Source organism: Pelodiscus sinensis, chromosome 20 (assembly GCF_052426305.1).
Source record: "Pelodiscus sinensis isolate ZL-2025 chromosome 20, ASM5242630v1, whole genome shotgun sequence".
NCBI lineage: Eukaryota > Metazoa > Chordata > Testudines > Trionychidae > Pelodiscus > Pelodiscus sinensis.
The window spans coordinates 27,936,794-27,958,294 of record NC_143071.1 but is presented as its reverse complement, the minus strand read 5'-3'; the positions used below and the strand labels follow the sequence as shown (position 1 = coordinate 27,958,294).

Sequence of the window (21,501 nt, the reverse complement as noted above, 5' to 3'; positions counted from 1 at the left end):
GGATGTGCAAAGGGGCCGAGCTCTGTAGAGGCTTAATCCAGGGCCCTGCATTCCCTGCCCCTGGCTTGCAACCGAGCCAGCTGACTCGGAGGGACATTTCCGTGGTGGGTGGGGCGTGGCACCAAACGGATTGACTCCCCGGCGTGGACTTTCGGAGAGCGATGCTCGGGAATAACTCGGCCCATTGACTCCGTGTCTTCTCTCCCAGCGCACGCAGGGCACCTCCAGCCACTGGACACCCCAGACACCAGTGGGGTGGGCAGGGCCCAGGGCTGGTGATGGGCCACGAAGCGCCTGGCCTCTGGAGTCAGCGCTCCAGCGTGGGCTGGCCAGTAACGCCGGAGCCGGGAAGAGTCTGGCTGTTGGTTGGAAGTGGTTCTGGGCCCCGCACCACCAGAGACTCAGCAGGGGGGTCCCCCCGTGCTGCCTGGTGGGTTGTGAGACAGGCCAAGACCAGCCCAAGGTGATGTGGCCGCCGGGCAGCAGGCCCGGGCATACTAACCAGCCTCGTGCCACCCCCAAAGCTGGCTAACGCCCCCGCCCTGTCTTGCAGAACACCGTCGCCAAGTACGGCACCCAGTTCCGGGGCAACGCGCAGCACGACGCCCTGGAGTTCCTGCTCTGGCTGCTGGACAGAATGCACGAGGATCTGGGCGCCTCGCCACCCCGCCAGAAGGCTAGGACAGCGGGCCAGGTCAGTGTCCTCTCCCCCTGCACGCCCCCCAGGGCCCTGCCGCTGTAAGACTGTCTGGGGGGAGGAGGGGAGTTGGGTCGCCACTGGCCTCTAGGGGTGGGATCAGAACTGCTCCGCTGTGTGTCCTAGGCTCTGCACTGCTAACCGCTTACGGTGATTCTCCCACAGTAAGAGCCTGCGCTCTCGGGGCGGGGATTGGAGCGAAGTTCTGCATGGCCGCTGTGTTAGTGCCGAGCTGGGGCACATACAGATGGGGAAACTGAGGCACGGAGTGGGACTGACTTGCCAAGTCATTGGCACAGGCAGGCTCAGAACTTGGGGCTGCCCCTCTCCCAGATCTCTGCTTGAGCTGGATCCAGGCTCAGCTGGGACCCGCGTGTCTCTTCCTGACCCCTCTAGCCTGGGCAGTGGTGATCTGTCGTTGCAGCCTGCCCATCCCTGGGCTAGAGTAAAGGGGAGCAGCCCCCCAAGGGAGAATGAGCTAGCGGTTAGAGCACGGAGGGCGCATCTGGGTTCCTGGGGCTGTGACTGCCAGCAACTCCTGGCCCTCCGGCCAATCGCACACGCGCCTGCAGCGTAGGGCTCGTGCCCCCTCGTGCCCCCTCGTGCCCCTCGTGCCCCCTCGTGCCCGGGCCTCGCCAGGTGCTTTGAGGCGCAGGGGGTGGCACGCAGGCCAAGGGCTGCTGCTGTGGTGCGGACGGTTTGTACGTGGCGCCGAGCGGCCCCACTGCAAGGCTCAGCACCGGGCAGCGCCTGGCCCAGCCTGCTGCGTCCTGCACGGGGGCCCCGAGGGGAGTCTCTGAGGCTGCCTCCATCTCCCCCTCCCGAGCCCCCAGCGAGTCCCCCAGCCTGGCCGTTGGGGTGCAGGGAGCTAGGGACGTGGAAACAGGGAGGGGCGGGGGCAGCCAGAGAGCCAGCGGCCGCCGGGCTCCGTGCAGCAGCTTTACACGGCTCCCCTGCCCTCCTCCAGCCACGGTGCCGGCACGTCCCCGTGCGCAGGCGGCAGGCCCCTCGGCAGGGCCCCTGACCCCGTTCCCAGGAGAGACAATAGGCGAAGGCCGAGCTCCGGCATTGTGCGCTGGGGCATTGTGCGCGCCGGCGAGCGGCGGGGGCTGGGCGCCGTCTGAGCCCAGCTGAAAGAGGGCAGCAGGTAACACGCTGCTTGTGATTCGCAGGACATGGCCGCCGGGCTGGCCCCCTGCCGTCTACCTCTGCGGGCGCCCTGGCCCTGGGGGGGTCCCGTCTTGTGCTGTTCCTCCCCCCCACGTCAGGCATCACGGGGGGCAGTGCTTCCCACAGGCACTCGCATGCCACCGCAGGGCCAGGCACCTGAAGGTGGTGGCTGTGAAGAGGGGAAGTCTGGCCCAGTGGGTAGGGCACTAGCTTGGCCCTTGGGAGACCGGGCTGCGAGTCCCTGTCCTGCCGCAGGCTCCCAGGGTGACTGTGTGCAAGTCCCTTAACTCCCCCCTTAATAGTCTCCTCCCTCGGCCGACCAGCCCAAAGCTTTTCCTAGAATCCCAGGGCGGGCAGAGACCTCAGGAGGCATCGAATCCAGGCCCCTGCCCGAGGCAGGACCGACCCCGACTTTCCTCTCGGCTTCGCTGGAAGCCGCTCCGCACCCTGGATCGTCCCGCTGCCTGTCTCTGAACCTTTCCAAGTTCCGCTCTCTCCTGGGGACGGGACGGCCAGCGCTGGATGCAGCGTTCAAGGGGGCGGGGGCAGGGGCTGCCCCATGGATTTATCCAAGGGCATGAGGATATTTTCTGCCTTCTTCTCCATCCCTTTCCTCATCGTTCCTAGCACCGTTTTTTCCAGTGACCGGTCAATGTTCAATTTCTCCTCCTCTTGCGATGCCCCTCCCCTGGGTTTGAGAGATCCTGACAGAACTCGTTGCGCTCAGCTTTGGACTTCGCCCTCGCGAGTTGTTTCGTGGCGGCGGCAGGTTTTGCCACTCGGGGTCGGCTCCACTTTCCAGCTTGTTAATGAATCGCATCCTTGGGGTCCCCCAGTTGTCGGCATAGTGAAAACTGCCCCTTTCTTCCTGCCCTTCGGCTCCCAGCTTGACCCAGGAGCGTTATCCCGGAGTAGCTAGTCTACCTTTGGCGAGGGACCTTTTCCAAGGCTTTCGGACAGTCCAGGGACATTCTAGCCCCTGGCTGCCTCTCCTCACGCGTCCACGGAGAATGCTCCCGGCTCGGGGAGGTGAGACTTCCCGTCACAAAACCCGGGCTGACGCTTCCCTGGCACATGGCGTTTTATCTCCTGCCCTTCGCTGCCGGGTCTGCCCAGTCGCCCGCCCATTGCAAGCCGTCTCCACGCCGGCGAGCCAGCGCCCGCATCCTGTGCACGGAAGGGGAACGGCCACGCCGTGCGGCTGGCCAAACCAGCCACTAATGCCTCCCGCGGCCCCGCGCCCGGCCTCCCCACGCGCCTCCGAGAGGATCGCAGTCCAGCTCACATCGGCATCTGGACCGCCCGTGACGGCCGCCATCTCCCACCTGCAGGCGTCCGGAGCACGGCACAACCCTGCCTCCTGCTTCCATAGGGCCCGTCAGCTGCAGCCGGGGTCTGGTCTCACGCCTGCCTTCCGGCCACGTTGCTCAGCCGGGGGGGGGGGGGGCCTGCCAGTTCTTCTTCCAGAGCTGGTCCCTGTGCATCCTCCCGGGGCTGGGCCTGCCCGCCATGCGCCGGGGGCAGGGAGGTCCATGCAGCCCAGTAAGCTGCCACCTGTCCGAGGGCAGCGGCAGGTGCCCCGGAGGCAGTGAACGGAGCAGGCAGCGCGAGGGACACTTGTGCCTGGCAGTCGGGCTGCGTCTCTGTGCGCGGTCCTTGGCGGTGAGGGACGAAATCAGCACTGCCCTGGGGAGCTCCCGCTTCTGCCACGAGCCGCCTCGGCTGCCCCCTTCCCCCCGCAAAGGCTCGTGTCCGAGGGTCTGTGCCCACCCCCGCTGGGGAGCGGCTGTGAGTCTATCCCAGGAGAGCCGGCCCATCAGGGAGAGGCGACGTCAATTTCCCCCGCCCTTTGGGGCCATTCAAGAAGGGAGGTGATGCTTTATGGAAACCGGAGGGCGAGCAGCCCCCGCGACTCCCGCGAGACAAACGGGGCACAAGCTCGGGGAGGGAGTTTGGGGCAGGGGGCGAGAGGAGTGCGAGCTCTAATCTGGGGCCGGGGATTCAGGTGCAGGGAGAGTGAGGGAGGGATGGTGCTTACCTCCAGCACCGCCCCTGCAACTCCCATTGGCTGTGGTTCCTGGCCAATGGGAGCTGCAGAGTCGGTGCTTGGGGTGGGGGTAGTGCACGGAGACCCCTCCCATCTCTGAGGCCCGGGTGCTGGCTGCTTGTGCCGTAGCCCCACTGCATGGCCGTCAGCGGCCTCTGGGCCCATTTAAATCACCCAGCCCCCTCTGCTCTCACCCCTTCGTCCCCTTGGCACCTGGCATTGGCCACTGTCGACAGACAGGCCCTGGGCTGATGGACCTTTGGTCTGCCCCAATTGGCTGCTCATATGTGAGATGCTGACGCTCGACTTCTGACTGCTCCAGAGAAGAATCCTTTTCTCTGTCCAGGAACCTGAGACATTTTTCTCCCCTGAGCTCGCTCTGGATGGAGACCAGGGTGGCGTTAGCGGGACGTTAGAGGTTCTGATCTGGAGGTCGACGTTTGGGGTGGGTTGCACCTCATGCCAGAACATGAGAACCCTGCAGAGCTCAAGTCCACCTAGCCCACGGCCTGACCTCAGCACCAGCCTGCACCCGGCGCTTCAGAGGGAGACGCAGGTCGCACAGCAGGCGCTGATAGACTATCTCGCTCAAAAGCCTGACCCCCATAGTCAGAAACTGACTAGCGCCCTGAAGCGGGAGGGCTTAGATCCATTCCCAGTAGCTCATCTATTTTTAGCATTGCCTGTTCTCCGGCTGGATATTCTTGTTATCATTGTCTAATTCTTTTCTCGCTCTTGCCCGCGCCGTGTCCAGCGGCCCTGGTTCCTGCCGGCTAATTGTCAGTTGTGTGAAAAAGCATTTCCTCGCATCCCTCTTTAGTTCTCCACTGGTCACTTTCACTGACTCCCAGATCTTGGATTCTGCTGCAGGCTGAGGTTGTGGCGTGGCAGAATTCAATGCATTTTTTAAATTATTATTTCCCCTGATATGTTTCTCTTCAAGCATTTTTCCAGTTATTTAAATGTTCACAGTTGTGCCAATAACGGCGCAATAATATTTAATGATTGTGACCATTGAGCTTCAAAAACCTAAAGCTTTACAAATGAAAATCAAAACCCCCCGTCCACCTGCAGCATCCTTCTATCGGGCCTGTTTTTACTATTCCTGTGCTAGTCCTTTTGTAACCAGCCTAATTCAAAAGTCTGAATCGTTGGCTGCATCTAGACTGGCCTGATTTTGCGGAAATACTTTTAACGGAAAAGTTTTTCCATTAAAATAGTGATAGAAATGTAGCCGTGTTAGCCTGGGGTAGCTGAAGCAAAATGCAGGACAATGTAGCGCTTTAAAGACTAACAAGATGGTTTATTAGGTGATGAGCTTTCGTGGACCAGACCCACTTCCTCAGATCAAATAGTGGAAGAAAATAGTCACAACCATATATACCAAAGGATACAATTTAAAAAATGAACACATGTGAAAAGGACAAATCACATTTCAGAACAGGAGGGGGATGCGGGGGGGGGGGGAGGAAGGAAGGAAGGTGAGTGTCTGTGAATAGATGATATTAGAGGTGGGGAGAGTGGGATGTCTGTGAGCTAATGGTATTAGCGGTGATAATTGGGGAAGCTATCTTGGTAATGGGTAAGAAAAGAGCGTCTAGATTGGCACGGATGCTTTTGCACAAAAGCATCTATGGCCAGTCTAGACGCACTTTTGCGCAAGAAAGCTCTGATGGCCATTTTAGCCATCGGGCTTTCTTGCGCAAAAAATGAAGGTCCTGTCTACACTGGCCCTCTTGCACAAGTATTCTTGCACAAGAGGGCTTATCCCTGAGCAAGAGCGTGAAAGAATTTGTGCAAGAAGCACTGATTTTGTACATTACAACGTCAGTGCTCTTGCGCAAATTCAAGTGGCCAGTGTAGACAGCTGGCAAGTTTTTGCCAGTCTCAACGCAGCCCTTGAGTTTTGACTCCGGTATGTTCTCTGGTGGGTTTTTCTTACATTGTCTGCTTGGGAATTTTGATGAGAAGCCTGGAAAGACTTTTTTCACCCGTTTGTCTGTGTCCGGTGAAATTGACATTTGCCCATAAAAATCGGATCTTTCCAAACCTCGCGATACCTTCCCTGAAACTCTAGCCTGCGTAATCCTTTGGAGCTGTAGCAGCTGTCTCCCTAATTGGGAGTAGATTTCCCTCCCAAACCTATAATTTACCTGTTAGGCACCCCTTGCTCTAAATCTGAGCCCCTCATAGCCTTAGGTCCCCATCTGCACAAGGATAACAGCCTTGCCCTGCCTCACAAAAGGGGGAGGATAAATACCCTATGGCTCTGTCTACACTGCGAGTTTTTGCGGCAGAAAATATGCTAATGAGGGGCTCATTTGCATAAGTCACAATCTCGTTAGCATATTTTCTGCCATATCTCTTTGTGCGAGGGGTTTTTGCGCAAAAAGAAACAGTGTAGCTGCTTCCATTTTGCGCAAAACTCCTGTTTTGTGCAAGAGTCTTATGCCTCTCCTGTATGCCTATACCGGCTACGCCGCTGCTTTTGTGCAAAAAGAAACAGCAGAAAATATGTTAGAGTCCCTCATTAGCATAATTTCTGCTGCAAAAACTCGCAGTGTAGACAGAGCCATAGGGTATTTATTCTCCCCTTCTTGTGAGGCAGGGCAAGGCTGTTATCCTTCTGCAGATGGAGACACTGGGGGTATGTCTACACTACAAAGTTAATTCGAACTAACAGGCGTTTGTTTGAATTAACTTTGCTAGGCGCTACACTAGCAAACCGCTAGTTCGAACTTAATTGGAACTAGCGGAGCGCTTAGTTCGAACTAGGAAAACCTCATTTCACGAGGACTAAAGCCTAGTTCGAATTAAGGGCTGTGTAGCCCCTTAATTCGAACTAGTGGGAGGCTAGCCCTCCCCAGCTTGCCCTGGTGGCCACTCTGGGCACCACCAGGGAAACTCTTCTGCCCCCCTCCCGGCCCCGGAGCCCTTAAAGGGGCACGGGCTGGCTACGGTGCCCGTGCCAGGTGCAAGCCTGCTAGCACCCAGCCAGCAGACCCTGCACCTGGCACGGCACGAGCCACCCACCCGCGGCCACCCAGCCCTCCGCCTCTTCCCGGGACCAGGCTGGCGGCTCCCAGGAGCCTGCCCGGGTCCACAAGAGGTGGGCACCCACCTGGTCTGGTGCGGACATCGTGGACCTCATCCACGACCTCCGCACTAGGCACAGGAAAGTGGCCGTCTAGGGCAGGATAGCTGCCAGCCTGGCCACCCAGGAGCAGGTGTGCATGAAAATCAAGGTGGTCCAGTGAGACCCCCGACCCTGAGCTTAGAATGGCTGTACTGGGTCAGACCAAAGGTCCATCTAGCCCAGTAGCCTGTCTGCCGACAGCGGCCAACACTAGGTACCCTGGAGGGGATGGACCGAAGACAATGACCAATCCATTTGTCTCGTGCCATCCATCTCCAGCCTGCCACAAACAGAGGCCAGGGACACCATTTCTACCCCCTAGCTAATAGCACTCCATGGACCCAACCTCCATGATTTTATCTCACTTCTCTTTAAACTCTGTTCTAGTTCTAGCCTTCACAGCCTCCTGCAGCAAGGAGTTCCACAGGTTGACTATTTGCTTTGTGAAGAAGAACTTTCTGTTATTAGTTTGAAGCCTGCTACCCATTCATTTCATTTGGTGTCCTCTAGTCCTTCTATTATGGGAACCAATGAAGAACTTTTCTATATTCACCCTCTCCACCCAACTCCTGCTTTTATAGACCTCTATCATATCCCCCCTCAGTCTCCTCTTTTCTAAGCTGAAAAGTCCCAGTCTCTTTAGCCTTTCTTCATATGGGACCTGTTCCAAATTCCTGATCATTTTAGTTGCCCTCCCCTCTCCCACCTCTTTTTCCCAGTCTCCCCGAGTTTTGTTCAATAAAGAGAGTTTCTATTTTTGAACACACGTGTCCTTTATTTTGTACATCAGGAAGGGGGGCTAGGGAGGGGTAAGTGGAAGGAGGTGAGGGAGGAATGGGGTATGAGCCCCCTGATGGGGAGGACTGGGGTGGCTCTGCGGGCTCCTTGGGGTGGAAGCTCTCCTGCAGCCCCCCGATTGACTCCCCTCCCCGGATGGCAGCCTGCGGCAAGTGCAGCCGGGCTGATGGCCGAGTGCTGTGATGTGCCGAGTGGGGGCATTCAGGGCACTCCAAGCCAGGACTGCTTTGCTGTCCCTCATCGAGTTATACATGCGAGCAGGGAACCCCTGAGAACTGTCTGTCCGGGGTGGGGGTCGGGACCCTTTAAGCACAGCCCTCGGCTAGCCTGAGACAGCAGCTCCACGCTCTAAGTCCTAATCTGATGCCCTGCCGGCACTGCTTCCGGCCATCCTTAACCTCGGTTCAGGGTCCACTCAGTGTGGACATGCTAGTTCGAATTAGCAAAATGCTAATTCAAACTAGTTTTTAGGTCTAGATGCACTAGTTCGAATTAGCTTAGTTCGAATGAACTAATTCGAATTAAGTTAGTTGGAATTAGTGCTGTAGTGTAGACATACTCTATGTGACTTGACCAAGGTCACACAGGAATTCTGTGTTAGGGCGCAGACTTGAAGACCAATCTCTAATCCCATGGCAATAGTCTAGCCACTGGTGTCTGGAGTGTCCTTGCTTTCAGATAATTTCTCTCTAAGCAGTGCCCCTGTGGTTGGTGTTGGCAGGGGAATCGGAGGTCTGGGACCACGATCTCTGGGTTAAGAAGCACTCTCATTGTCTTATTATATTCTTAATACAATCCCTCTTAAACCAGCTCTGCTCTCTTTTCCCTTTTCTGTTGGGTTCTGTATATTTCCACTGATGTCCTACTTAGAGTCCTTGACAGGTGTGTTAAAAATGCCATTTAACTTTCCCAGCTCTCGATTTATGCCACCGGCTGTACCGCGGTGATTTTTTTGGTTCGAGAAAGCATTGCTCGTATTTTCTATCCATGGGCTTTTCAGGATTCTGTCGTATTTTTCTTTCTGTCCCCTGGGTCCCTATAAATCTGAGGTTTATGGAGATTTGGGGACGTGTAATTTTTCACTGTCTCTTGGTTTGATTTATCCCTGCACGGAAGAGTTTGCTTGTGACCTGACGCCTGCGATTGAGATTTTCCTGTTAGCACATCAGTGTCTCTGCGGAGGAACCAAATGCGTGTCCGCCTGTAGAGCTGCTTCCTGCTCTCTCATCCGGGCTGTGACCCGCAGCCTCTCCTCTCTGAGCTAGCGCTCTCTTTTAAGACTCTTGGCCCTTCCCTGCTGGGGAGGGGAGGCAGGAATCTCCCAGCTCGGAATTTCTTCTCCGGGTCTGTCGGGTCCGGGGCGTATGCTGGTGGGAGGAGGAGAGGGAGCCAAGGTGGTGGGGGTGTTCTGTCAGGGCGAGAGACCCGAGGCGGGGACGGGGCTGCCGGTGGAACCGAATCTCCGTGGCAGCCGGAGAGCGCGGCGAGGGCTTTGCCGAGGAGGCTAGACACGGGCAGGTGCTTGTTGGCGCGGGTGCGGCTGGCAGGTACGAGCCCCCTCTCTCCTTGGCGCGGTCCCTCCTTCTGTGCCACTAGTACAGAGTCCGGGGCTTTTCTAACCACCGGCTCCGTCCCCGCTGGCCTCTCTTGGCTCGTCTCCGTTCCAGCTGCGTTAGCTCAGAGCCGGGGATGGCTCCTCCGAGCGGGTCTCTCAGCCTCACCCCTCTCCCTGGCTGTGAACATCTCCCCGGGCGGCGCTCCAGCAGCCTGGCTCCTGGACCGTTTGGCTGCTGTTTGAGCGCCGGGCCAGCCGCCGGGGCTGTTTGCCGGGAGCTTTGTCTCTAGCTCACGGCCGCGAGCCACGGCTGACTCCTGACAGTGGTTAGTTAGTGTCGGCAGAGCCCTCGCCCCCTCGCCCCCCCCGTGGCTAGAACGAGCCGCACGTCGGGGGCTTTCCAGCAAGCGGCGCCATTCGGGGCTGGGTCGAGATGCCCTGGGAGTCGGAGCCGCTCTTGGGGGTGTGAGCTGCAGTCCGTGTCCCCAGGGGGCTGGCATCGCTGCTGCACCTTTGTGCTCCGGGCTCTCGGCCCGGCTGGGTCTCCCCGCTCATTCCCCCAAATCCCGCCGCGTCCAGGAGGGCTGTCGGAGTGCGCTGGGGTCTGGCTGTTAGCTCGGCGGGTGGGGGCAGATTGCAGAGTAGCTGTGTCTGCAGTGGCACTCGGCCCCCCCATGTGTGTCCTCTCACCGGGCTGCAGAAGGGTCTCCCCACTTCCCGCCACGCTGGATTCCTGGGTTTCTCATCTGCATGCGTGTAGCAGCCGTGTGCTGGCGGGCAGCTCTCTGCTCCACCCTGCAAGAGAGCCCCTCTGTCTCTGGCGCGCGTCTCCGTCCTCTCCCCACACACCAGCCTCTCTGCCTGCCCCTCGCCGGGCATGTCACTGAAACACACACACACACGCAGGCACTTACACGTGTACACACATGCAGGCACGTACACACGTGTACACACACACGCACTTACACACATGCAGGCACGCGCACACACACACACACATGCAGGCACGCGCGTGCACACACACATATGCAGGCATGTGCGGCCCTGGGAACTGAGCCGGGCTAACAGCAGGGCCTGCTGCTGGGGGAACGAGAGGTCCCTGGCGGGGCCGGTAACAGACTCCGAGCACGTATGGATCCGGCACCAAGCGGGACCTGGCCCCCGCCCGGGTGTCTCTGATGCCTCCGAAGGACGGCGAGCCCCTGAGCCTCCCCTCCCGTTGGTCACAGAGCGCCTGAGGAAGGAGCCTGACTGGGTTCTACGGAGGGCCATCCCACTGCGAGCTCCCTGGGGCTTTCCCAGTGGGGCCGCAGGAGCCGTGCCCGCCAGCAGAGATGCTTTCCCCACTGACCCCGGACCGCCTCCTTTCCCCCGTGCGCCCCTCGGGCCTCCTGAGGCGAGGCCACGGCTGTGACGCTCCCTCCCTGTCACTCGTGGTCCCCACACAGACAGCCCCCCCCGCCGGTGTCAGGAATCTACTCGCCACGGTGCGCAGGGGGAGCGCCGCGTCAGAGCAGCCAGAGGGTCACGCACACTCCATCTAGCCCTGGACAGAACAAGTGACCCATCCCTGTGGCCCATTCCCAGCTTCTGGCAAACAGAGGCCAGGGGCACCATCCCTACCCATCCTGGCTAATGGCCATGGATGGACGTAACCTCCATGCATGTATCTAGGTTTTTTTTAACTCTGTTACGGTCCTGGTCTTCACAATATCCTTTGGCAAGGAGTTCCACAGGTTGACTAGGTGCTGGGTGAAGAAATACATCCTTTTTATTTCTTTTAAACTTGCAGCCTATTAATTTCATTTGGCAAAATAAAACCAAAACTATTGGAGGGAGTAAATAATACCTCCCTTATTTACTGTCTCAACACTTGTCATGATTTTATAGACCTTCCTCTTATCCCCAGGGGCGGCCCTAGACTAGCTGCCAGCAACTGGCGCCCTAGGCGAACCAGGCAATCGGCGCCCCCCCCTCCAAACCCCTCAATGATATTGCGCCACCATTTGGCGCCCCATTTAACTTGGCGCCCTAGGAGACCGCTTAGTTCGCCTGTATGGACGAGCTGCCCCTGCTTATCCCCTCCCTTAATCATCTGTTTTCCAAGCTGAAAAGTCTCTCATATAAGACTACACTTGAAAGAGAATCCTCTGAACTGTCATTCATGCTTAAATTCGACACTTTATGCCTAAGTTTGAATAAAGACGCTAATTATCTTACCCATTACAAAGATAGCTTCCCCAATTATCACCTCTAATATCATTAGCTCACAGACATTTATCTCCCCCCTCCCCCAATTCCCCTTCTGTTCTGAAATTTGATTTGTCCTTTTCTTATGTGTTCATTTTTTTAATTGTATCCTTTGGTATATATGGTTGTGACAATTTCCTTCCACTATTTGATCTGAGGAAGTGGGTCTGGCCCACGAAAGCTCATCACCTAATAAACCATCTTGTTAGTCTTTAAAGTGCTACATAGTCCTGTCTTTTGTTTCAGCTACACCAGACTAACACAGCTACATTTCTATCATCATCAAATCTTTTGGCACGGTACCTTTTAATTTCTGTTTAACTTCCTCATTTTTGTGTAGTTCCCCTTTCGCAACTTACTGCCATCGTGTTGGACTGCCGAGGTGTTTTCCCGCCACAGGGATGTTAAGTTGAATTATTTTACGGTCACTATTACTGAGTAGTCTGGGGGTCAAATCCCGGATTGAGAATTACTTCTCCTCTGGTGGGTTCTCGGACTTGCTGCTCCAAGAAGCAGCCATTTCAAGTGTCCAGAAACTTTATCTTTGCTTCCCGTCACCCAGGTAATATGGGGCCATTGCAAACCCCCCCCGGCATCAAGTTTTTACTTGCCTCTCCTCCCTCGTCTCCCTAAGCGTTTCTCTGTTCCTCTCGGCATCCTGGCCAGGTGTTCGGTACTCGGGCCCTATCGCCGTATTCTTAGAGCACGGGCTGGCCGGCCATAGACATTCTGTGGAACACTTTAGTCCGTTTAAGATTTTACTGCCTTTGATTCGACACGTTTGTGCACCTATAGTGCCCCCTCCCCCACCACGATTTTCCTCATCCCACCACGTTTCTGTGCTGCCCGGAGCCGTCCCGCTCTGCCTCGCGCACAAGCCGGAGCCGGCCGGAGCCGCCTCGGGGACCTCGGATGCGCCTGTTGGACTCTATATGGCGGTAGCCGTGTTACGGATGGGGCTGCTTTTCAGAGCAGCCGCGGCGCCCGCTGAAGTTAGGGCTCTCGCTGTCGCCCCCGCCCCCCCACTCCCAGACGCACTAGCTGAGGAGAAAGTGGACTGGAGCCCAGCCTGAGTCTGCAGTCCTGGCGGGCCCGGCTCCCTCAGGCGCAGGTGGAGACGGGGCGCGAGGGAAAGCTTTGAGCCAAGCAAGGACACAGGAAGGGGAGGAGGGGAGGGCGCGGAGGTGGGGCCGGATCGCTCCTGCTCTCTGCCAGCGTCCAGCCCAGGCCTGCACTGTTGTGGTGACTGTGACTTCCCTGGAGCAGAGCCCAGGCATTTACACCCGTGCAGACCACGGCCTGGCCACCCGCGGGGCCCGGGGCTCTAGGGTGCATGGGGGTGGGGGCGCGTGGTGCCGTGGCTGTAACGCAGCCCCGGCTGGGCGTCCGCTGTGTCCTTGAAAGACCTCGCCGCTCATCCCCATTTCAAACGCAGCACGCGCGCCCCTGTGGAGCTGGGGGCAGATGGCAGAATTCGTTAGCCCTCTGTCTGGGCCAGATTGCGCCGGTCCCTTGGCGCTCTCTCGCCTCCGGCGATGGACACGTCAAGCGCTGTGAGTCCCGGCGGCGGGTTCCATCGTGTGAGGGGAGCCGGGAGACGCGGCGCGGTCTGTGGCTGTGTCAGCCTGCGGAGAGGGCAAATCCAGCGAGGCGAATCGCAGCCCGGAGCCGTGAATGCGCCCTGCGGAGCGAAGGGGGGTGAGAGGCGGTTTGGTAAAGGGCGGGCCCTTGACGCAGGCGTTGGAGCATCCGAATGTGGGCTGCTCATTGGACGGAAGAGGCTGCGTTTTAGTACAGGTGAGTTGCTAGAGGCAGCACGACCCAGTGGGCAGAGCACAAGGCGAGGGGGCGGGACGCCTGGGTTCTCCTAGCTTTGCCACTGACGACTTGTGTGACCTTTGGCAAGTCCCTTCCCCTCTGCACTGCACATCTGGGCTTTGCCTGTCAGTTCTTGGGGGCAGGGCTGTCGTGTCCGTCTGTGTGTGGCTGAGCGTCTCTCACCAATAGCAGGTAAGTATAACCTGCCCCCTTCTCTAGAACGCGGCAGCCGGCCTGGCCAGGGATGAATGGCATTTGGGCTGGGAGGGCGAATTGGTGGGCCAGAGGAGAAGGGGAGGGGCGGGGCTGTTCCATCCGCTTTGCCTTTCCTGGGTCCTTCAACAGAGCCGGGGGGATTTTCAGGAAGAGCAGACGGAGGATACTGGCGCGTGTCCTGAGCCCTGGGCCTTCGTTGTCCTGCTCCCGAGAGTTGTCCAGGCCACACTGGGCCAGAGGGAGGGGCCAGATGTCACCCCCGCGCCCCGTCCACACCTGGGTCTGCCTGTAGCAACAGCAACCCGTCTCCTGGAACTCCTCCCCTTTCCCCATCCTGGGGGACCCTTCTGACACTCTCCCCAGCTCAAGGGGAGGGAACAAGGGATGCTGTTGGAACCAAGCCTGGCTCAGGAAAGGCATTCTCTGGGATGGAAGGTCAAGGGTGCGTTCGCCATGGTGCTAAGCCGAGGTCTCTGGACCAAACCCGACTGTAGCGTGGTGGACGGTGCCTGGTGCTGGGAACCCCGTGAGCCCCTGTTCCATCGAACGCCCGGCAGGCTGCTCCCGCTGGGTTTCGAAGGGACCCTCTTTGCAGCAGGGTTTGGTCCTTTGTCAGGCGGGTGGTAGCTCGTGGCTCGGGGGGGCTGCTGGCCGGAGGGCTGCCGGCTGTCCTGTAGAGACTCCAGGCTGCAATCAGTTCCCTGCACTTCCTTCTGCAGCGACAGAGCCAGGAGCCGGTGCTCAGGGAGGGTTAACTCGGCCACCCGATGTCCCTTTTCTTCCTCCTTTCTTTTCTCCCAGCCGCAGCCGGGGCAGGTGCTGCCCCTAATTCCAGCGGCTTTGCCAGCTGCCCCCTCGCAGGGTGATATGGAAACTGGCTCTTCCCCTGGTTGGAGGCACTACCCCGCCCCCTTTGTCTTTTCGAAACGTGCAGGGGACGCAGTCGAACTCTTGCGAGCACGCTGGGGCCGTTCATTGAATTGCACCATGGTCTCGGCGCGAGGGCTCCAAGGAATTACCCCCACCCGAGAGGGGCAGGCTGTGTTGAGGTGCAAGGTGAAAATCGTTAGGAATGGGTTCATGTCCCCCTTCCTGCTGCTGTTCCTGTAGGGCAGCCCTACAGCTCACTGTTCTCAGGACATCCTAACGGAGCTAGCATGGGTCGGGGCTCCGATAGGGACCTGGGGCTTGGAGCTCCTGGCTTCTGTTCCCAGATCCGCCAGTGACTCAACAGCTGTGACAAGTCCGTCATGCGACTCGTTCTTGCCCCAGTTTACCCCTCTGTAAAATGGACACATTTATGGGGCACTGCGCAGAATTCACTGGGGTTTGTAAACACTCAGCTCTCTGGATATGAAAGGCACCATGGAAATGCAAGGCCTCATGTCCTTGGTCACTGAGCCCTGCGTCCCATCTGCCTTGAGACCTGCACCCCAGCTGGTGTTTGGCGTTCGTGCTCAGTTTCTAATCACTTACATCAGCTTAATGCCCACCTGGCACCGTCTTCCACTTGTGCTTGCTGCACACACAGCAACCCCTGTGTGCACACACAGCAGTTCTGGTACACATAAACACACACTTGTGCACAAACATACACACTCATGCACCTACAGCAACCCTTGTTCTCACAAACACACCAATGCACGGAGAGCAGCTCTCATGCGCACACACTAATGCATGCACAGCAACCCTTGTGTACACACGTGCACACTCCTCAAACTCACTAGTTCTTTTTCTCCCCTCCCCGGAGGGGTGTGTGAAAGCAGACAGCTGCTTGCTAGCAGACATCACATCCAACAGGCACCCAGGGGGTTGTGAGGGGCTGGTCCCTGTGTACCTTTGCTCTGTGGGGGGGGGGGGCGGTGAGCCGGGTCTGTGCCCCGCAGCCGGTGGGTTTCACTTGGGTGGACGCTGTGTGTGTTTTGCATTGCTGTCCCAGAGACGCGGTGCTGCTCTCCAAATGCCGATCTCGCCTCCCCTCTCCGCTGCGCTGTCCCATCTCCTGGCCCTCGCGTGCTTTCTCCCTGCAAGGGCAGATGGGCGCGCACCCCAGAGCCGCAGGCAGGCTGTGTGGCTCACAAGCAGCCGGCCCATTGTCAGTGCCAATCCAGAGACCAGGCCCGGAAGGAATGTTAGATCCTCTAGTCCGACCCCCACGGGGCACAGGCGCTTAGCCCCGGGGCCGGGCCAAGGGCTTGTGTGACTCACACCTCAGCCTGGTCCGAAGGGGATCGGGGTCCCGCCCTGCGTGCCGAGCTGTGGAGGGGCAGGGCAGGGACGGGGCGGAGAGGCAGCCGAACATCAGAGGAATGGCCGGGGGCAGCGGGGAGGAGGGCAGGGTGCGCCATGGGGACTCGGGTGCCTTTCAGCCCCTCCCCTTGTCTCCATAACCCCCTCTGTTTCTCTGCAGCCCCAAGCCGGCCCCGATGAGATCTGTGACTCCGGCAGCCCCCAGCCGGCCGCCCGGCCTCCCAGCAGCCAGAGCTTCGTGCAGAACCACTTCCAAGCCCAGTACCGGTAAGCGGAGCGGGGGCAACCCTTCCTGCCCCACCCAGTTCGGGTCAGGCTGAGCAGCGAGCGGGGTAGGAGCAGCTGGGATCCAGAGCCTGCCCTTGCAGGACCCGGGCCGTGTCAGCTGCCTGGCACCTCCAGCGCCGTCGTGCTGGGCATCACCGATAGGTGCCCGGGCAGGGCGGGGGGCGAGGAACAGGAATCTTTCGGGGCTTCGGCGCTCTGGGAATAAGAGCAGCGTCTGGGGGGAGCGGCTGGCCTGGCTGGCATGGGGAGACTCTCGCTCCTCCCTGCTGGTCGAAGTGGGATGCCCGGGGGTAGGAGGGAAGAGGCCAGTGAAATCAGCCGCTCCTCAGTGCCAGGCGCTTGGCCTGCAATCCCCCTGCCACGGGGGGACCTGCAGAGACACATGCTTGCATGATGTCCCAGCCAGCAGGCAGGACACCGCCCCACCCCCAGTTTGCAAAGGGTGCCCAGCGAAGGGGCTGCGTTGCAGATGCGCCACCCTCCCTCTCCAGCGGCGGGGGCAGTGGCCGGTTAGCAAACCCCTTCCCGCCTGTGAACAGAGTCCGTCGCCTTGCGGGGGACAGAGAGAGACTCCTCGGGGCAGAGCCCTGAAACCTGGGCCTGTCGGCTGGGAATGAGCTGGGAGGGCCCCGAGGAGGCGACCGTGCGACCGGCACCTCGCTGCTGCCTTGCATCCGCCTCCCCAGCGCCGCACTGATCGCGCCAGCCAGGCGGCAGGAGGGGCTTCCCCTAGCGGTCACATGAAGCCACCTCTGGGTAGGAGCGGGGCCGCTACTCAGCAGCCCACAGCAACGCTGCGGGGCCGACCGGCATGAAGATTATTGCATCCTGCTGAAAGCGCAGGGGGCAGTGTCACAGCCCAGCCTGAAATCTGACCCCGTTGCCACCCTGAATCTTACTTAATACCCCCCCCCCCCCGGGGCAGGACCCGGGCTTCATGCTGCATTTGAAAGGTGCCAGCAGCAGGGCGCCCTTTGGGCCGGGCCGGTGCCAACCGAGGGGGCGGCGTGCTCCAGCGTCGGCTTCTGGCTGTTCCCTCTGAAGCGGCTTCTCCCGGAGCCATCACGATCTCGGGCTGAGTTTTGCTCTCCCTCCCGCCTGGGCGACCCCCCCGCCATCCCTGGGCCTGGGCTGTTTGTGGTGCACAGCAGGAAGCACAGTCTGGATGGGGAGTGCGGGGGAGAGGAGGCAGCTAACTTCCCTCCCGCCAGGCACCCGTGGGCGTAAGGGGCGTGGAGCTGGCCCTGGGGGCACAGAGTGAAATCCGAACCCGCGTCGGCTGCCAGGCTGAGACCGTTCGCCGAGCCAGGAGCAGGAGGAGAGATCCCCGAGGAGCCGCAGGCATGGCTGGAATGTAACAGCTGGGGCCGGGCCAGGAAGCGCGGCTGTCGCCCTTCCCTGGCACTTGCTAGCTCTGTTGGCTTCTGCTTGCCCCCACATCCACACGACTCCTGCTCGACGCGCTGAGCCGCTCTGCAGCCCGGGGCGCGCTGGCAGCCTGCTGCGGTAAAAGACAAGAACTCTCCGCCTGGTGGCCTCTGTGCTAAGGACGTTCCTCGAGGGATTTTGCAAGGGGCAGGAATCCACCTGCTGTGTCATCCCGAGCTGGCCACAAAGGCATCTGCCCCCCTGCCGCTCGCGCCGCAGGCTGCATTTCAGAGCCGCCGTGGGGCCAGGAAAGAGGCTTCACTGAGAGATGTAGGGGCTTCCCACCATCCCCGCCTGCGTGGGAATGATCCGAAAGGCAGAGCGGGAACGGACGGTACAGACCCATTTAGGAATCAGCTGGCAACGATCTCCCTGGCCAGGGTGGCAGAGGGGGCATGAAGGGACCTATTGCCCAGGGACAACCCTCGAGGGAGGCTTGCCGGCTCCATGGCCTGGCTGTGCTTGGACGGGAGCCCTTCAAGCCAAAGCCGAGGGCAGCGTTGGCCCGGGTGGCTGGCACTCTCCTGTAAGGCCCCGTGGGACAAATAACCCTGTACTCAAGGGCATTACCTACCCCCAGCTGGGGGTGTTCACATATTCCATCTGGCCCCCGGACGTTTCTTTGCGGTGTTCGGTTTTTTCTTCGCTTCCTGGTCCGGGTGTTGGAAAGCTCCCATGTCCCACCCCAGAGGTGGCTGCCCATGTGGCAGGAGGGAAGCGCATTTGTTAAGCCAGAAGGAGGAGAAGGGCTGTTGCACTTTTCGGAGACAATGGAGAGAAACGTGGTGATTCTGCACCAGCCAAACTCCATAGGAGAGTAAAGCAAAGAGCTCTAGGGTTCCACCCTTGACTCTGAGCGGGTAGGTCAGGGAACACAGGCGTAGTCAGGACACAGTTGATGGGCATTCGCATAGCTTATTGCAAAGTGAAGACTCAGGGAGTGTCAGGTGGATCTTGGTTGATTAAGTGGTCAGGCCCTGTCTCCACTTAGGCTGCAGAGATTGATCTCCTGGGATTGATTTAGCGGGTCTAGTAAGGACCTGCTCAATTGACCACCGCTCCCGCTCCCGCCGACTCTGGTACTCTACCACGTCTGAGGAAGGTGAGTTGATGGGTGAGTTTCTCCCATCAGCCCTCTGCAGTGGGGCGCCCCGGTAAGTCGAATTAAGATACCCTGACTCTAGCTACGCTATTCACGAGTTGATTACTTTAGCTCAACTTGGTCCCCAGTGTAGACCTAGCCTAGGAGATTGTGGTGGTGACGAGGTTCCTCTGCTATGCCTTATCTCTGGGCATGGAGGGGGGCTGGGAAGAGAGTAAAGAATCCAAGGGGTCTGTTTCATCTCAGATGTGCTCAGAGGAAATCCTTTGTGTGTGCCAGAAATCCCAGCATGTACTGCCAGGACCCAGCGCCACGCCGGGCAAGTCAGCGCCCTCTGCAAAGCCAAGGAACCGCTCCACCAGGATCAGTTCCTGTCTGTTCTTGTGGGTAGAGTTCAAGACTTGACTGGGGCTTAAGGGCCTAGTGCGTGTTCTGTCACCCGCTGCGAGTCCCCTTCGCCCGCGAGCGCCAAGAGGCCGGGCAGGGTGGTTTTTACAGCAGCGAGCACCTTGGCAGCGCCCCGTAAACAATCCACCGTGGTTAATGAATAAGCCAAGAAGTAGACTCAAAGCAGGATTGCCCTGTTGTTCAGGCCCGGGGAGTGGCCTTCGCAGCTCCGCAGAGGAACTTTCCCCGAGCCGGCCCCGGCCCCGGCCCCGGGGAATTTACAGGGTCTCTGTGCTGCTGGAGGTGGCATTGTTGGGGTGCGAGGGGAGGGAGGAGAGGAGAGAGGACCCAACCCCTTGTGGCCAGAAAGATGCCCTGGCACTTTGCCAAGGCTGCTCTGGTGCCTCCTCGCCCTAGCCAGGCCCCAGGCCGGCTGTTTCGTTACATTCGTCTTGCCCCAAGTCCCCTGCCAGCTTGCACGGTGATAGGTTTTGGTCTAGACCCTGACTGGTGTTTAGGCTCCTAACTCCCATTGAAATTGATGGAAGGCCGGTGCCTAAATACCTTGGAGAGTCCGGGCCTTCCCTTGGGAGCTGGGGCGCAGGGTTTGCTGCGGGGGGGGGGGTTACCTGTGGGTGACAGGCAGCGCGGCACTTGCATCCAGGCTGGGTTTCAGGGTGCTCAGCGGGGGGCAGGGAGTGCGCATGGTGCTGGTGCCTGAACAGGCTGTCCAGCCCCTCCTGGTGTGTTCTGTAGACAGCCCTGCTGGGGAGGGGGGGGGCCTCTGGGAGCTCTCTCGAAGCCCCGCTTGTTGTCCGGCTGTTGTGTGACAATCGGCACGCAGAAACCGGTGCCAGCCTCGCAGGGAGGCCGGAGCCCGTGGGGTGGGATTTGGGGGTGTGTCCCACTCAAGCAGGGATCTGCTGGCCCGGGGGGGAGGCGCCGTCTCAGCTTCCCAGGCCCCCGGGGTCTGGCAGAGGGGCAGGGGTGGGGCAGACGATGTCACAGCGGACAAGTCCGCCCGGCCAGCAGTGACAAGATGCCAGCAGTTCCCCCGTACTTGGCCTGGCAGAGCACCAAAGGGGGGAGTAAAAGAGCTGTGGGAGAGAGGGGGGCTGGCCTGTTTTGAAAGCCCAGAGTAGATGGGGCCTGTGGCAGTCCTGCCTCGTGGCCGGCCAGCGCCCGCTAGCAGCCACATCTACACACGGGCTTCCCCTTTTCACCGAGACCGTGTTCCCACCAGCGCGAGCCCCGAGTGGCCAGCCTGCTGCAACCCCGCACAACCCGGTGACGGGCCATGTGTCCCGGGTCCCTGAGCCACGGGGGATGACTAGGGGCCGCAGTGGCCTGGCCACGGTGCGGGGAGGGCGATGCGCTGCCTGTGTAGAATTCTCCTCTTTCCAGCTGTACGGCCCCGTGGGGGGTTCGTGTTTGCCACCCCCCACCGGGTGCAGCTCCCTGGCCAGGTCTGCCCTTCGATGCCTGCCAGAGTCACTGTGTCGGGGGGGGGGGGGGGGCAGATCTATGCTGCACAGTTTCCTTGGCAGAGGTACAGCCCCCCCACCCCGTCGCTGTGATAGTCAGCAACCCCCCCAGCCCCAGTGTAGGTGCAGTGATGCCAACAAAGGGGGCTTTGGAGGACACAGCGGCAAACGTGCAGGGAGGGGCTGACACTGGGCCGGGAGACACGCTCCTCCTGGCATAAGCTGTTGCAGGGTTAGAGGGCTGGCAAAGCCCCCAAGGGGACCCACGCTGGTCAGAGACCCCATTGTCTTTAGCGGTCCCCGCGCCAGGCTGTGTTTAAAGGGTGCTAACGGCCCTGCGCTTGCGGAGAGGTTTGCTAAAGACCCTTCGTTTCCCTAGCTGGATGGGCCCTCGCAGAGCCGGCCCCCCTCTCCTAGACATCGCTTGAGTCTGACACGCGGAAAAGGGCTTAGTGGGTTTGCAGGCGCCTTATCTGGGCTGCTGATGTCATCTGCTGGCGTATTAAGTCCCGCAGATGCGAAGAGCTGCTGAAATGCGGCACGTGCTGTGCCCGGCCACGGGGAAGGTTTCCTTGGGCTGTGTTGTAAAGTCACAGCACCCTATTCCTCTCCCCCCCTGCACAGTGACTAGCATCCCATGTGGGAGGAATTAGAGCTGGTCTGATTTCCCCTGGCCCATCAGTCCAGCTCACTCCCTGGAGTACCACGCATGCCTTATCCAGCCTGGTTTGAAATGGCTGGTGCGTCCCCCGGCGGATTCCACAGCAGAATCCACCTGCCCCCAGGAGGCGTAGAGCATCCCCTGCCCGCGACAGGCTCCCCCGTTAACTGCAACCGGCGAGCCTCACCTGCTAAGCGGGAGACTTACCGGTTCA

The 21,501-nt window shown here is 59.6% G+C and overlaps 1 protein-coding gene across 1 annotated transcript in view; it reads left to right on the top strand.

Moving 5' to 3' along the window:
• Positions 1-21,501, top strand: part of USP43 (ubiquitin specific peptidase 43) — an 84,722-nt gene that overhangs the window by 14,586 nt on the left and 48,635 nt on the right. The window contains 2 exon segments of the mRNA XM_075903490.2: positions 554-694; positions 16,098-16,204. Coding sequence (XP_075759605.2) covers positions 554-694; positions 16,098-16,204 — 248 coding nt within the window.